The sequence below is a fragment of the Rhinopithecus bieti genome, unplaced genomic scaffold (genome assembly GCF_001698545.2).
Source record: "Rhinopithecus bieti isolate Rb0 unplaced genomic scaffold, ASM169854v2 scaffold_48739, whole genome shotgun sequence".
In the NCBI taxonomy this organism is placed as follows: domain Eukaryota; kingdom Metazoa; phylum Chordata; class Mammalia; order Primates; family Cercopithecidae; genus Rhinopithecus; species Rhinopithecus bieti.
The window spans coordinates 972,921-989,555 of NW_016820251.1; the positions used below are offsets into that span (position 1 = coordinate 972,921).

Sequence of the window (16,635 nt, forward strand, 5' to 3'; positions counted from 1 at the left end):
TTTCATTTTGTGTCATTAATTTTAAGGAAGATGTTGCTTTTAATATTAAAACATTAATTTTAATTTTAAAGCAGAAAATTGTTAAAGAAGAGTCCTTTTTTTCTTTTCTTTTTTTTTTTTTTTTTTTTTTTGAGACGGAGTCTCACTCTGTCGCCCAGGCTGGAGTGCAGTGGCTGGATCTCAGCTCACTGCAAGCTCCGCCTCCCGGGTTCCCGCCATTCTCCCGCCTCAGCCTCCGAGTAGCTGGGACTACAGGCGCCGCCACCACGCCCGGCTAGTTTTTTGTATTTTAGTAGAGACGGGGTTTCACCGTGTTAGCCAGGAGGGTCTCGATCTCCTGACCTCGTGATCCACCCGCCTCGGCCTCCCAAAGTGCTGGGATTACAGGCTTGAGCCACCGCGCCCAGCCCAAGAAGAGTCCTTTTTTTCTTAAGTTAGGATGAACTACACCAAATCCTGCCCCTGTATCAAAAACAAATCCCTTAAGCATCAATTTATTCACCTAAAAGTGGGTCAAATAGAACAGATGGCAAATGGTACAGCAATTTATTAAAACAGCTTTCAAACATAAATATAGAATAATTTTTAAATTCATAGTTTAATTTTGCTTTGTGACAACTTGTAAGCAATAAAAAAGTACAATCATTGCTATTTCCCAAAGTATGAGTATCACAATCATTAGTCTTTTGCATCTAAGTACTGCCCCCAATCAAATTATAATATATAATTTATTCTCAAATGCTTACAGCCAGAAAGAACCACATTTTTGCTTCTCTGGACAGTGCACATTTTTCATACAGTGATGTGATTGGAAATTCCCCATCCTTCTAAGTTGTTACAAGAGCTGCCACTAACACTTTACACAGAATTTCAGTTTTGTTTTAGATATTTTCTATCTAATAGAAAATATACTGCAATTGACCATTATTAAAAAATAAAGACATGACAATTACCTGCAAAAAGATCTTCTCTGTCATCATCTAATCCAACTTCTGTGGGTTTTGGGCCATTGGAGTTTGCACTAATATCTTCTGCAGGAAGACTAGCTGGTTCTGGAGATGATGGACTTGACTGTTACAAAAGAACAATAATAGGTAAAGGATTGGCATGTTTACCTGTTGTAACTCTGTCACCATGTACTACAGAAATAGAACATTCTCTTGGTAAGAATGGAGGAAAGAACAAGAACAGCTATTTATATTTCCTCCTCTGAGAGTAAGAATGAACTAATAACACACTTTTAACTCATCATCTTTCTCAACAAAAAGTCACTTAAGATTTAAAAAAGAAAATCTTTTTTTTCTATTTTTGAGAAAGGGTCTCACTCTATGGCCCAGGCTGGAGTGTAGTGATGTGAGCTTGGTTAACTGCAGCCTTGACCTCCCAGGCTCAAACGATCCTTCCACCTCAGCCTCCAGGGCAGCTGGGACTAAAAGTGTACGTCACCAAACCTGGTTAATTTTTGTTTTTTGTTTGTTTGTAGAGATGGGGTTTCACCATGTTGCCCAGCTTGAACTCCTGAGCTCAAGTGATCCTCCCACCTCAGCCTCCCAAAGTGCTGGGATTACAGGTGTGTGCCAACGCCCCTGGCCAGAAAACCTTTTCTAGTCATCCTTTTTAGAGGTACTAGTTTGTCATACTAAGTTACAATTAACAAAAACCAAATTTAATATTTTACAATCATATACAGCAGAACCAAAACCGTATTATGTCCCTTGATTTTCTTTTTTTTTTTTTTTGAGACGGAGTCTCGCTCTGTCGCCCAAGCTGCAGTACAGTGGCGTAATGTTGGCTCACTGCAAGCTCCGCCTCCCGGGTTCACGCCATTCTCCTGCCTCAGCCTCCCGTGTAGCTGGGACTACAGGCGCCCGCCACCACGCCCTGCTAATTTTTTGTATTTTAGTAGAGACGGGGTTTCACGGTGTTAGCCAGGATGGTCTCGATCTCCTGACCTCGTGATTCGCCCGTCTCGGCCTCCCAAAGTGCTGGGATTACAGGCGTGAGCCACCGCGCCTGGCCCCCTTGATTTTCAAAATCCCTAATTTTGTTTTGTTATTGACATGTTTGTTTTTTATCCTGGTGGAGGCAGATATACCCAAATACCAAAATTCCACGTGACTCAACAGATCCTGAAAACATGCTGCATGTCCAAGAAGTTCAAAGCACTGCTTTACTGTAAGAGAATTTACTACTAGTTGAATTAAGACCAATTATTCTAAAATTTCTATCGCATCAAACTGAAAATGTGACTTCTCAAGACATTTATATTTCATATAAGCTAATGACTATTCTTGTGCTTTTTTTTTTTTTGGAGACAGAGTCTCACTCTATTGCCCAGGCTAGAGTGCAATGATGCAATCTTGGCTCACTGCAACCTCCACCTCCACCTCCCAGGTTCAAGCGATTCTCCTGCCTCAGCCTCCTGAGTAGCTGGGATTACAGGCATGCGCCACCACATCCAGCTAATTTTTGTACGTGTGTGGTGGGGGAAGTGGGGCAAGGGCAGGGGCAGTCTTGTAAACTGAAGAATGTGGGGAAAATCCCAGAGAAAAACCTAGAGAAGGGGATCCCCTAATTCTGAGACTGAATGTGTGCAAATCTCAGGGTCAACCCTGAGCAGCACACGTGTAGCCAAACAGCACAGCAATTCTCACAGACTGGAAAACTCAATTGATACTTGGGTCACTGTCAAAGTCCCAGACTAAGACCTGAGTGGTGCCTGCATGAGACAGACCTGAAGAAGCAAAAGCTTTGAAAACTGAACTGAGATTAGAACCACTGCCTACAGAAGGCAAAACAGAATTTGTAATCTGAACCTAAGCAAGTTGATTGCCTGACAAAACAAAAAAATAGACAAAAAATCCCAATAGTCTCCAAAGGATTATAACAGGATGCAGAGTTTACACAATATAACATTTTGGATGTTTAAGATATAGTCCAAAATTATTTGTCATAAAGAGTCCAAAAAATATGACCAAATCTTAAGAGAAAAGACAATCAACAGATGTCAACCTAGAAATAACCCAGATGTTGAATGTATTATTTTTAAAACTTTTAAAAGCATTTCTAACTATGTTGTATGAAGTAAAGGTAAACATATCTGAAGTGAATGAAATGACAGCTATCAGCAAAGAAACAGAAGCTGCTGCAAAAAAAGAAAGCTGCTACAAAAAAAAAAAGAAAAGAAAATGTCAGAACTGAAAAAAAAAAATTACCTAAAACAAAAGTTCACATAAGTGCAATAATAGAATGAGCTGTTATTGAAGAGAATAATGGGCTGTTACTGTTCTTGACAGAGCAGAGTTAGTGCAATTGAAAATAAATCTATAGAGAATATCCAATCTGAATAACAAAGATAACTTCTCCTGAGAAAAGAAGTTGAAAAAATGAACAAAGCCTCAAAGACCTATGGGACAATACCAAAATGTTCCAGAAGGAAGGATGAAAGATTGCTGCAGAAATATTTAAAGAAACAGCAGCTGAATTTCCCGAATTTGGTGAAAGATATAAATGTACAGATTCAAGAAGCTCGGCAAACCTCAATGAGGCTAAAATCAAAGAATACTATGCCTACACATGTTAGATTCAAACTGCTGAAAACAGAAGCTATAGGGGAAAAAACATAAGCAGCTGGAAAAAACAACATATTTTCACAGGGGAATACCAATTCAAACAACTGTGGATTTCTCATCAGAAATCACAAAGGCTACAACGCAGTGGAAGAACACTTTCAAAGTGTTGAAAGACTTATTGACCCAGAAACCTATAAGCAGTGAAAACATCCTTCAGGACTGAAGGTGAAATAAAGTTTTCAGATGAAGTACAAATTAAGAATATTCATCACCAACAGATCTGCTCAAAAAGAAATGCTGAAGGAAATTCTTTATGCTAAAAGAAAATTACAAGAGCAAACTTTGGGTAAAGGAAAAGCAACAAAAATGGCAAATATCTGAATAAATAAAGCAGATTATTTTTCCTCTTAAGTTCTTTAAAATAGACATGACCGTTGAAGTAAAGATTGTAATACAGTATACAGCTATAATACATGTAAACTATTCGCAATGTATAATGTATTCTTATCATAACTGAATGCTCATATTGCTAATACCTTGGGTACTCATAGTTTTGACACCAGAAACAAAGAAAGAAAAACAAACATGTTTATATAACAAGAACAACCTTTTCACCTCATAGTCCAGAGCCCAAGGGCAGACTGCACAATGGGAATGATGTGGGCAGTGGGCAACTCAAGTAGAGGCTGCTGGGGAGCAGTCCTATCACTACAGAGAGACTATGAGGAATCTACTTCCTTCGAGTGTCCAACAATCAGCAGCTTGGAGTGCCCTGCTCAACTGCCAGGGAGCTGTCACTTTTTTTCTTTCTTTTTTTCTGAGACAGTCTTGCTCTGTCCCCCAGGCTGGTGTGCAGTCGTGCAATCTTGGTTCACTGCAACCTCTGCCTCTCAGGATCAAGCAATTCTCCTACCTCAGCCTCCCAAATAGCTGGAACTACAGGCGCACACCACCATGCCTAGTTAATTTTTGTATTTTTTGTAGAGACGCGGTTTCACCATGTTGGCTAGGCTGATCTCAAACTCCTGACCTCAAGTGATCCACCTGCTTTGACCTCCCAAAGTGCTGGGATTACAGGCGTGAGTCACCATACCCAGCCAAGAGAGCTGTCACTTTTTAAAGGTTGTAAAAACCTACTTATCTTCGTTGTGCCTCTCCATGCCTCTTCCAGGTTCCTACTGAATAGGAAAAGAGCTGCTTTCTAGTGGATGGAAAGGAGTATGGAGAGTGACAGCCAAATGAGAAAGTGATGGTGGAAAAGAATACTGACGGCTTCTCTGCCTGTGGCACAGGTTCTGCATGATCAGAACTACAGTTGTCCAAGATATACAACTGAGTAGACATCTGTATTCTTACTAAATGAATATTCCTTTATTCCCCCACACCATCACCTGGTAGTAGCAGGATAAAAAACTTTAAGATTTTTTGCTAGTATCTCTTCAATTAAAAAGTGGCACTTTGGATTCCAAACAAGATCAACAAGGACCACTAAAGCCTCCCTCCCCACAGACTGACACTAAAAATTCTGGATAGAATACAAAAAGCAACAATATAAAAGTAAAAAAATAGCAGGCAGACTAAGGAGGGAGCCAAAATGTAAAAAATAGCCCATCCTTACAAGGATCCGTTTTGCCATTTTTTCCTGTATTCTGTCTTGACTTTTCCTGAGGATGGCGCCAACTGCAAAACTATGCTATTGGTGTGGGCAGCAATGACTTACAAGCATAAAGGAGGGAAGGTAAATGAACCTATGTGGTTGTAAAGCTTAGCATTTTACGTGAAGTATATAATACTAACTCAGGTATGTATATTTTAAGCTGCAGGGCGACCACCAAAAAATATATTTAAATATAATGATATTAAACAAATATCCAGTAGATAAAATGAAATACTAATAAACATAAAGTAATACACAAGAAAGGAGAAAAGGAAAAAAACTGAGAAAAACAGTAAGCAAATAAAATGGTAGATCTAATCTAGCCACATCAGTAATTAAATAAATAGCCTAAACATACCCATTAGGAAACACAGATGGCTAGACTGGATATAAAAATAACTACACATATGTTGCCTAAAAAAAACCTGCTTTAAAGACATATTAAATAAGTTAAAAGTAAAACAATAAAAAAGATACGTCATGCAGACAATCTACAAGAAAGCTGTTGTGCTAAACATCAGAGTGTGTACACTTCAGAATAAGAAATATTATCATCAATAAAAAGGGACATTATAGGATAAAAGGGTCAATTTACCAAGAAGACAAAACAATCCTAAGCATCTATGTAACAAAAGAGCTTCAAAATACATAAAGGAAAAACTAAGTGAACTAAAACAAGAAATAAAAATTAAAAATAAACAATTATACTTGGAGACTTCGACACTCTTCTCTCAGTAATTGATAAAACAAGTAAATAGGTATCAGGGAAAGACAGAAAAGTATCAACCAACTTGACCTAACATTTATAGGACACTCCACCCAACAAAACAGACTACATATTCTTTTCAAAAGTGCAGACAGAACATTTATCATAATAGAACATGTTCTGGGGCCATAAAGCAAACTTTAACAAGTTAAAAAAATGAAAGGCATAAAACATTCTCTTACCAGCACCAAATGAAACCAGAAATCAGTAATAGCTATCTGGAAAATCCTCAAATTTTGGAAATTAAATAATATACTTCTAAATAACTCACAGGTCAAATAAGAGGTCACAAGGGAAACTAGAAATTATTTTAAACTGAATGAAAGCAAAAACACAGTATCAAAATTTGTGGAATGTAGCCAAAGTTGTGCTTAGAGGGAAATACATAGCTAAACAGCAAGAGTAGAGAAAAAAGTCTCAAAACAATGATCTAAACTTCTACTTTAATAAGAAACTAAAAAACCAGGCTCGGTGCAGTGGCTCACACTTATAATTCCAGCATTTTAGGAGGCCAAGATAAGTGGCTCACTTGGGGCCAGAAGTTCAAGAGCAGCCTGGGCAACATAGCGTGACGCTCCATCTCTACAAAAAAAAAAAATTAATAAAAAAAATTAGAAGAGCAAATTAAACACAAAGCAAGCAGAAGAAAGAAAACAAAGAGTAGAAATCAATGAAATTCACGACAGAAACAACAGGGGGAAAAATCAATGAAAGCAACAGTTAATTGTTTGAAAAGATCCTAAGAGGATATCAAACCTCTACCAAATCAAAATACATAAACAGAAGATGTAAATTACCAGTATCATCAATAAAAAGAAAAGTTTACCCTCCACAAACTCCACAAACATGATAATAGGATAAGTACTATGAAAAACAGTATGCCCATAAATTTCACAACTGAGACTGAATGGATAAATTCCCTAAAAGATACATACTTCCAAAGTTCACCATGAAGTAGTCCTGTATTTTAAAAATTGAATTTGTCATTAAAAGCCTTCTCACAGGCCAGTCGTGGTGGCTCACGCCTGTAATCCCTTCCCACAGGCACGGTGGCTCACACCTGTAATCCCAGCACTTTGGGAGGCCGAGGCAGGTGGATCACGAGGTCAGGAGATCGAGACCATCCTGGCTAACATGATGATACCCCCGTCTCTACTAAAAATACAAAAAATTAGCCGGGCGTGGTGGTGGGTCCCAGCTACTCAGGAGGCTGAGGCAGGAGAATGGCGTGAACCCAGGAGGCGGAGCTTGCAGTGAGCCGAGATGGCGCCACTGCACTCCAGCCTGGGCGACAAAGCAAGACTCCATCTCAAAAAAGAAAAAAAAAAGCCTTCCAACACACAAAACTACAATTCAGATGACTTCATTAGTAAATTCTATCAACATGTAGGGAAGATGTAAGACTAATTCCATACAACCTCTTCAAGAATATGGAATAAGAAGAAACACTTGCCCAATCACTTAATGAAGATAGCATTTCCGATATGAAAACCAAAGACATATGAAAAAGAAAGCACAAATATCTGTCATGAACATAGACATAAAAGCCTAAACAAAATCTAGCAAATTGCATCCAGCAATATACAAAAAGGATAAATACATTATGACTGTGTGGGGTTTATCCCAGGAATGCAAGGCTGATTCAACCTTTTTGAATCAGTTTGAAAATCATTCTGAGGGTGGGGCTTAAAAAAAAAAGAAAAAAATCAATATAATCTACCTTTATGAATAAACTAAAACTAAAGAAGAAAGCTATATGATTATCATAATGAATGCAGAAAGCGCATTTGTCAAAATTAACATCCATTCATGGATAAAACTCTCAGAAAAGGAAAGAATATTCACTATCACCACTTTTATTCAATATTACACTGGTGGTCCTACCCAGCCATTAGGACAAGAGAAAAAAAAAATGGTATAAAGACTGAGAGAAGGAAATAAAACTCCAATCACAAACAATATGATTATCTACATAGAAAATCATCGGACTCTACAAAAACATACTAAACCTAGTAAGTGTTTAGAACAGTTGCTATCATACAGGGTCAATATGCAACCAAAGGGGAAATACAGAAAGTAAAGAAACAAAAGCACTAAAAACTATGAAATACTCAGCGTACAGATCTAGCACATAACAAAATATGTGCTAGATCTGTGTGCTAAAAGCTACAAACATTAGTGAAATAAAATCAAGTAAGATCTAACTAAATAAACAGAGAGATTATGCTTTTAGCTTGAAGGCTCAATACTGTTAATGGGTTAATTCTCCTGAAACTGATTTATTAATTCAACACAATCCCAATTAAAATCTCAGCAGGATTTTTCAGTAGAAATCGACAAGTTGATTCTAAAATTGTAAGAAAAAGCAAAAGAACTAGAATAGCCAAGGCAAGTTTTAAAATAACAAAGTCAGAGGAGTCATTCGACTTGATTTCAAGATTCAGATTAAGTAATCAAGACAGTGTAGACTGGGAAAGGATTCTCGATAGATCAATGGAACAATACAGAAATAGGTCAACCCACAACACATACATGGTCTGTTCATTTCTGAAAAAGACAGCCCAATAAAGAAAGGCTAGACTTTCAACAAATGGTGCTGGAATAATTAAATATCTGTATTTTAAAAAAAGAATGTCAACCCATATCTTATACAAAAATTAACTCAACATGAATCCTAAATGTACAATGTAAAATTATAAAACGTTTGGAAGAAACTAAAAGCAAAACCTTTGTGACTGTGGGTTAAAGTTAGCAAAGGATTTCATATATGTGACATCTAAAATACTATCAATAAAAAAAGAAAAGACAGCTTTCCTTTACCAAAATGTTAAACATCCGCTCTGACAAAGATACTGTTAATCGAACAAAAACACACGTCACTAGGCAGGCGCGGTGGCTCACACCTGTAATCCCAGCAGTTTGGGAGGCCAAGATGGGTGGATCACGAGGTCAAGAGATCGAGACAATCCTGGCTAACATGGTGAAACCTTGTCTCTCCTAAAAACAACAACAAAAAAATAGCTGGACATGCTAGCGCGTGCTTGTAGTCCCAGCTACTCAGGAGGTTGAGGCAGGAGAATCGCTTGAACTGGGGAGGCGGAGGTTGCAGTGAGCTGAGATCACACCACTGCACTCCAACCTAGCGACAGAGCGAGACTCCATCTCAACAAAAACAAAAAAACAAAAAACACAAGTCACCGACTGGGAAAAAAAAAAATTCAGAACTTCAGAATAAATAATTCTCAAAATTCAGTATTTTAAACGAGCAAAACCGGTCAGGTGCAGTGGCTCATGCCTGTAATCCCAACACTTTGGGAGGCTGAGGCAGGTAGATCACTTGAGGTCAGGAGTTCAAGACCAGCCTGGCCAACATGGCAAAATCCCGTCTCTACTAAAAATACAAAAATTAGCTGGGCGTGGTGGTGGGCGCCTGTAATCCCAGCTACTAGCGAGGCTGAGGAAGGCAAATCTCTTGAACCCGGGAGAGGTTGCAGTGAGCAGAGATTGTACCAACTGCACTCTAGCCTGGGCAACAGAGTGAGACTCCATCTCAAATAAAATAAAATAAAATAAAATAAAATAAGCCGGGTATGGAATAGGCCAGGCGTGGTGGCTCACACCTGTAATCCCAGCACTTTGGGAGGCTAAGGCGGGTGGACTGCCTGAGGTTAGGAGTTCAAGACCCACCTGGATAACATGGTGTAACCCTGTTTCTACTAAAAACACAAAAATTAGCTGGGCGTGGGGCCTGTAATCCCAGCTATTCAGGATGCTGAGGCAGTAGAAACTCTTGAACCCAGGAGGTAGAGGTTGCAGTGAACCAAGATCACACCACGGCACTCCAAGCCTGGGCAACAGAGCAAGACTCTGTCTCAAATAAAATTAAAATAAAATAATAAGCAAAATATGTAAAAGAACATATAACCAAAAAAGATAATATTCAGATGTTATGTACATAAAAAGATACTCAGCAACATTAGTCATTGGGGAATATATATTAAAGGCACGAGGTAACACTAAACACCTCTTAGAATGGCTGAAAGTCAGTGGTGTGTTGGCAAATGTTTAGCAATCAGATCTGCAGAGGAGAAGATCCAGATTTTTAGCTTTTGCTGATTTCTGTGGTAGAGTTGGGAAGACACATACTTTCCACCATACAGACATAATTAATCTCAAGAGCATAGGTAACAGGGAAATGTAGTAAAGGAATTAGTGAGGAGTTTTGTATATTTATTATTTTTACATATTTATAACATTAATAAAATTTTATACATTTATAAACTTTACATATGTATATATTTAATTTTAAATTCATTGTATTTAACTTGTAATAATGGCGGTTTATTAACTAGTTCATAAAATTCCTAAAAATGTGACATGCAGTTCTTGTTAGCAAGACCAGCCTTAAGCTCACCATTGCCTAAAATTAAAACTGATAATAACATGTGCTGACAAGGATATGGAAAAGCTGTCATTCTTAGTCATTGATGCAATGAAAAATGGTACAGCCACTTTGGAAAATAGTTTGGCAGTTTATTTAAAGTTAAGCTTATATTTACCACACAACCCAGCCACCTTACTTTGTATGTACGCTGCAAAACTGAAAACTCATGCTCACACAAAAGCCTGTAAGTACACGTTTATATTGCTTTATTCATAAATACCCCAAACTGGAAACAACTGAAATGTCCTTCGGCTGATCAACAGACAAACTGTCATTAACAACTGATACACAGAACAAACTTAATGACTCTCAAATGCTTTATGTTAAGTTAAAGTCAAACTCTAAAAGTTTCATAATGTATGATTCCATCTATATGACATTCTAGAAAAGACAAAACTTTAGGCAGAAAACAGATCAGTGGTTGCCAGAGGCTGGAAAGAGGCTAAGAAAATCTCTTCAAGAAAAGTTGAGCATCCCTCTCTCAAGCAACTTCATAGAATAACATATTTTATAGGATCTAAAATAATTCATTCAAAACTTCTTAAATTTAATGGTTTCAAGAGAAAGTGGTCAACTAGAATCATGCTTCTTCACAAATCTCTTTCTAGTAATTTTCCATGCTTAATGCATTTAAATACCTGTTCACAAATTTTTCCCTCTGAAACATAGATAATTCATAATGAAATTTTCAAAAAATTCATACATTTAAAGTTGGAGGCCCAAGGATTAGAAAACAGAATTAAGAAAACAAGGCCGGGCACGGTGGCTCAGGCCTGTAATCCCAGCACTTTGGGAGGCCGAGGTGGACACATCACAAGGTCAGGAGTTCAAGACGTGCTTGGTCAACATGGTGAAACCTCGTCTCTACTAAAAATACAAAATTTAGCCAGTGTGGTGGTGTGCACCTGTAATCCCAGCTACTTGGAAGCCTGAAGCAGAGGATGCAGCGAGCCCAGATTGCGCCACTGCACTCCAGCCTGGGACACGGCAACACTCCATCTCAAAAAAAAAAAAAAAAAAGAAAAGAAAAGAAAACAAATTACATACACTTTTACTACCTGTTGTGTTAGAACAGCAGATATTAAACTTGTTTTCAGTTCCTCTTTATCAAAAGTGTCTCTTGTCTTATTCTACTTTCTCTTGATAATTCTCAACCACTTTTAGGGCCTCAAAGATCATCTCCACGCAATCAAGTCACTCCAGTCTTCTATACTGTTTCTGTACCTTGTGCATATTTTAATTACACATATATCACCTGTTTCTGTACCTTGTGCAGATATTTAATTACACATATATCACCTGGTATAGCAGGTATTTATTCACATGGTTGTATTTATTATATTGACTTCTGTTGGTTCATACACTCCACTAGAAGAGGACTAGATTTCCACAAAGATCCCGGTTTAGTGTTTTCAATAAATTTAAGATAGACTCCCAAAGCTACATCTCTAGCCCATCCAGCATCCCTAGCTGCCTAATGCTATCTTCACTGATATAACATACCCTCAAGTGAAATAAACTTATTATTCCCTCCTCTAAGAATCATCTGAAGGGAGGCATTATAAGTCTTCTGAATATTATCTTTTAATCTGTTATTACATCAGTTCTCTTTTCTCCTTTATTATTTGCACTTTCATTCTTCAGGCCTTTAACCTCAGACTGTTTAAAGTGCCTCCAACTCGGAACAACACAAACTGGGGCCTGTCAGAGGAGGGTGGGAGAGCATTAGGGAAAAGACCTAATGAATGCTGGGCTTAATACCTAGGTGATGGGTTGATAGGAGCAGCAAATCACCATGGCACACATGTACCTATTAAGAAACCTGCAAATCCTACACAAGTACCCCAGAACTTGAAAAAATAAAATAATTTTTTTAAAAAGTGCCTCCAACTCATCCCATTTTGGGAAACCAGTCTGGCAACTCTTCAAATGATTAAACTTATGTAAAAGTTTAAAAAGTCGATCTTATAGAAGTAGAAAGTAAGTGATTAGTAGAGTCTGGGAAGGGGCCAATAGTCAAAAATGGGTTAACATACAAAATTACAGCCAAATAGGAGGAATAAATTCTAGTGTTCTAGAACTGATGATCTATATCAGAATTACCTAGGGCCTTGCAACTTAATGTTGCCTATGGACCAGAGGCACTGATATCAGGAAAGCTTGTTAAAAATGCCGAATATCGGGCTCTACTCAGTCCTACAGAATCAGAATCTGCACTTCAACAAGATCCCTATTTATAAAGATTGCAAAACACGGATCTGGAACACTTTATTAAACATGCTGTTTCCAGTGAGGCACAGCCATCTGCATTTTAAAGATGAATATTGTGGATACTCTGGCACACCACAGTTTGAGAAGCACTGTTTAAAAGAAAAGTGAAGTACTGAAAGAACGTTCCTTTAAAGCAGTTTTGGTATACTAGGAAATACTGCTATATATTCTTCCCAAATTTGAAAAGAAAAAAAAAATCTGACTTTACAAATCTCATAGCCACACCACCTTCTGAAAATTAGTAACCTAAATGAGTATATTAAATAAGGGGCTGAGATGAACAATCAAAAACAGATGTGTTTACAACTTTCACGTGCGTTAACCAAGATAAATTATTCATAAACAAACTTTGCAGACTTACGGAAGAAAGGTTATAACGCTCTGGTTTTTAAAAAGTTCCATTCACATGGGAAATACAGATTATAGTTCTTTTTACTCAACTCTAAAAGACCTCCAACAGAATGCTTAGCCTTCCCAGTATTCTAGTTCACACTAGGGTCAATCAAGTTTGTTCTGATTCTCGCTGGTAGAAAAACTGTATCCTCCAAAAGGAATACAGGTCTTAGGATCCTGCAGACACTTTCAACACACGTACATGTTAAAGTAGCTGTATAGCAAGTATAAAGGGCTAAAAGGATACTAATCCCCAAAAATATATTTTGCAAAGTAATTTTTATTAATTTAGGAGGTGCTGGTTTTAACTCAGGCAAACATTTACTATTTGGCTTGTGCAAAAGTAATTGCGGCTTTTGGCTATTAAAAGGGATGGCAAAAAACGCAATTACTTTGTCCCAACCTAATAAATACACATGTTCAAGATTTTGTGAGAGACACAAAGATGATCAGGAAACTAACACTAGCTGCAGGAAGCCTATAACCTGAGGGGACGTGGGGTTTGGCTGGGACATTGCACATGCAATTAGCAGAATGTGATCAGTGCTGAAAACGGTTTCCGGGTTTCCAGTTTCAGGTAACTGAATTTCAGATAATGGAATTTTTACAGTAATTTCCAATTGATTGGGTGCAGAGTTGAACAAGCAAGTACAGCCCACGGTAAACAATCCTCTGGGAAATTTCGTACATTTTAATTCACATACACACACTTAAAATTAGGCTGTGAAGTGTGGGTGCTCTCATCAAACGCAAAGCAATTCAAATGTGAACTGGATACAGGAGGGCCCAATACAGTTAAGTTTACAGAGGGTGTTTCCTTTGACAAAAACAGGAACACACAGCTTCAGAGATCGCTGATCAAGCGAGAAAAGAGGAAAAAGGAGTGGACATCTGTTTCTATTTCTCCCTAGGTAACTTAGAAAAAAAAAATCACACACACACATATACAACAGCAGTTTCCTGGACTAATCCTGCCTTCACTTTTACATTTTATAAACACTATGACCTTTTAAAAGTCTAGGAACTAAAGACAAACAAAAACAGGCAAACGTATTTACCTAATTAACAGTCCAAATCGAAAACAGCTCCCTCAAGAGGAACCCTCAGTTCGTGAAGAGCCATTCCCGGGAAAGGGCACCCATTCGTTTCCCACAGCCCCTCAGCCCCTCAGCGCTCACTTCATTGCACTCCCCTGGCAGCGGCACACCCTTCCTCGGGAAAGGAAAAGCGAGCACCTCTCCACAACGGCTACTGAAGCCCCCGGAGAGCTCGGTGGAGGTTTACTGGGATGCAGAGCAAGCCCTTCCCTGGCTTGAAGAGGAGGAGGTGCAAGTGACACCGAGGAAGGCCAGCTGAGCTGGGAAAGGGCCGCTGCCATTCTCGGTTCGGTCCCGGCCCCTCAGAGGATTAGGTCGGCACCCTCGGGTCGCAGGCTGCTCTCCTGAGAAGGCCTTGCGCTTAGCCCAAGACACAGACCTCTGACAGGCACTGGAGGTGGGGCTCGCGTCACAGGTGTCACCCCTAGACGGTCATTGCAAACCCGGGGGGTGGGGAGGGAAAAGTCGGGGCAGGGGAAAGGTGAGACAAGCGACAGCGACGCAGCGCAGCACCCACAGCGACGCGGTCTCACCTCTAGGGTGGAGACAGTGCTGGTGAACAGGTCCTCTCCGTCCTCTAGATCCTCAAAGTCGGTGGGCTTCCCGTCCCCCAGCGGAGGAGGCTCCCTTTCGGCCGCCATTTTCGCTCGCCCGGACTACTGCGCGAGCTGGGCCTCGCGGACCCGTCACGTGAGCACGCACGGCTGGGCCCGCGCCGACCCGCCAGCTGCCCCGCCCCCGGCCGGCCCCTCAACGCCCCGCCCAGCCGCGCTCGGCCCCGCCCCCGGCCTCTTGACAGCGCCCACCCGGAGCGCGAGGCTCTCGCCCCGCCTTTTTGCCCCGCCTCCTCTCAGCAAGTCCCGGACGTAGCCCTCTTTTCGCCGCCGACTTGCTGACCCGACTTATGTGACAGAAGCTTGGACTTTGTTACCACAACACCTTCTTGGCGGGACTAGGCTAAATGATTTCTGTTGGCACTACCAGTTTTTAAATCTTCTGTAGCAAGTGGTAGAGCCTGGCGACCAGTCTCTAGGCTTGGATTGCACACAGGCTGAGGGCGAGATGGAGTATTGGTGGGCGAGAGACACATACTGTCTCTTGAGCTCTCTAGAACTGTCCAATAGAACTTTGTGACATGCTGGAAATGTTCCCTATCTGTGCTGTCCAATACAGTAGCTACTGGCCACCTGTGACCCCTGAACACTTGAAATGTGGCCAGTGTGTGGAACTGAGTTTTAAAATTTTATTTAATTTTAATTAATTTAAATATAATTAGCCACATGTGGCCAGTGGTTACCTATTTAGTGACTGCAGCTCTAGATAACGAAAGGGCCCTGAATAATTTATCGTCTGCTATTCACTCCAATTTTATCATGAGCCACTTAATTTTTTTCACAATAAGTCAAAAGGTCTAGAAAAATGATAGGAAAATCAATGGATGATTCTTAAGAGCACATAGTCACATTCCCTGTCCTGCACTCCACCACCTTATGGAAAGTCTGGAGTCTGTCATGGGTCAGAAACGTCAACCTCTTATGAAAGCTCCCAGCCTGACTTGAGGTGATTAGTATACACATCCTTAAGTTTTACGTGTGCCTCTATTTATTGCTTACTGCTTTCTGTCTTATGCTGTGGTCATATATATTCCCAGCTTATCTTTTTTAGTGGACATCTGAAATAGGTGAATATAGGTCCTGATGCTTGTTACAGAGACCCACATTAAAAGTGGTTTGAAAAATGAACAAGTTTAATTGTCCCTCATGTAGGACTAGGGCTGGTGTGAAGGTTCTATGAGATCATTCAGGGATATGGGCCCCTTCCGTTGTTCTGCTCTCCCTGGGATGTAGTCTCTTCCTCATGGTTCAAGTCAACTCACCACCACAGTTACACCACGTTCCAGCCAGCAGAAAAAGAGTGAAAGGAAAACAATAATGTCACCTTCCTTTTAAGGGCACAGTACAGAAGTTGCACACACTACTTTTGTCCACATTCCTTTGACCAGCTCATTAGCTACATGGCCGTCTCTAGTTACAGGAAACATTAGGAAGTGCAGTTGTTATTTCTCCCCCCAAAAATTAGGGGTTCACTTACCCTAGAAGAAAGTAGAGAACTAGTGGTCTCTGCTAGTGCATTCATGGTTTTCATGGTAGCATACCTGAACTTTATTCTCAGCTGTGAGTTTTCTCCACCTCAGGGAGGGAATACATCACCTAGGCTTAAACCAAACACAGCACTGGCTCTTTAGTCTCAGTTATTTGTGGGGGATCAGAATCAGGTGCCTTTTCCCTAAACTCTCAGAAGCTTTGATTATCTTTCTTTCCCTGGTCAGTCTAAACTCTATGAGCCAGAACTGCAATAATTGTCTTGCTGTTTTTCTCAGCTCATCTTCCTTGGTTCCTTGCTTTTCTGTTTCTCCTTCTCTGAAATCCCAAATT

General features: G+C 39.8%; 1 protein-coding gene across 1 annotated transcript in view; it reads right to left on the reverse strand.

Moving 5' to 3' along the window:
- SNX2 (sorting nexin 2) overlaps positions 1-14,921 on the reverse strand; it is a 52,820-nt gene extending 37,899 nt beyond the window's left edge. The window contains 2 exon segments of the mRNA XM_017859726.1: positions 954-1,071; positions 14,734-14,921. Of these exon segments, the coding sequence (XP_017715215.1) occupies positions 954-1,071; positions 14,734-14,841 (226 nt within the window). The 5' untranslated portion in view covers positions 14,842-14,921.
- Positions 14,922-16,635: the final 1,714 nt, after the last annotated feature.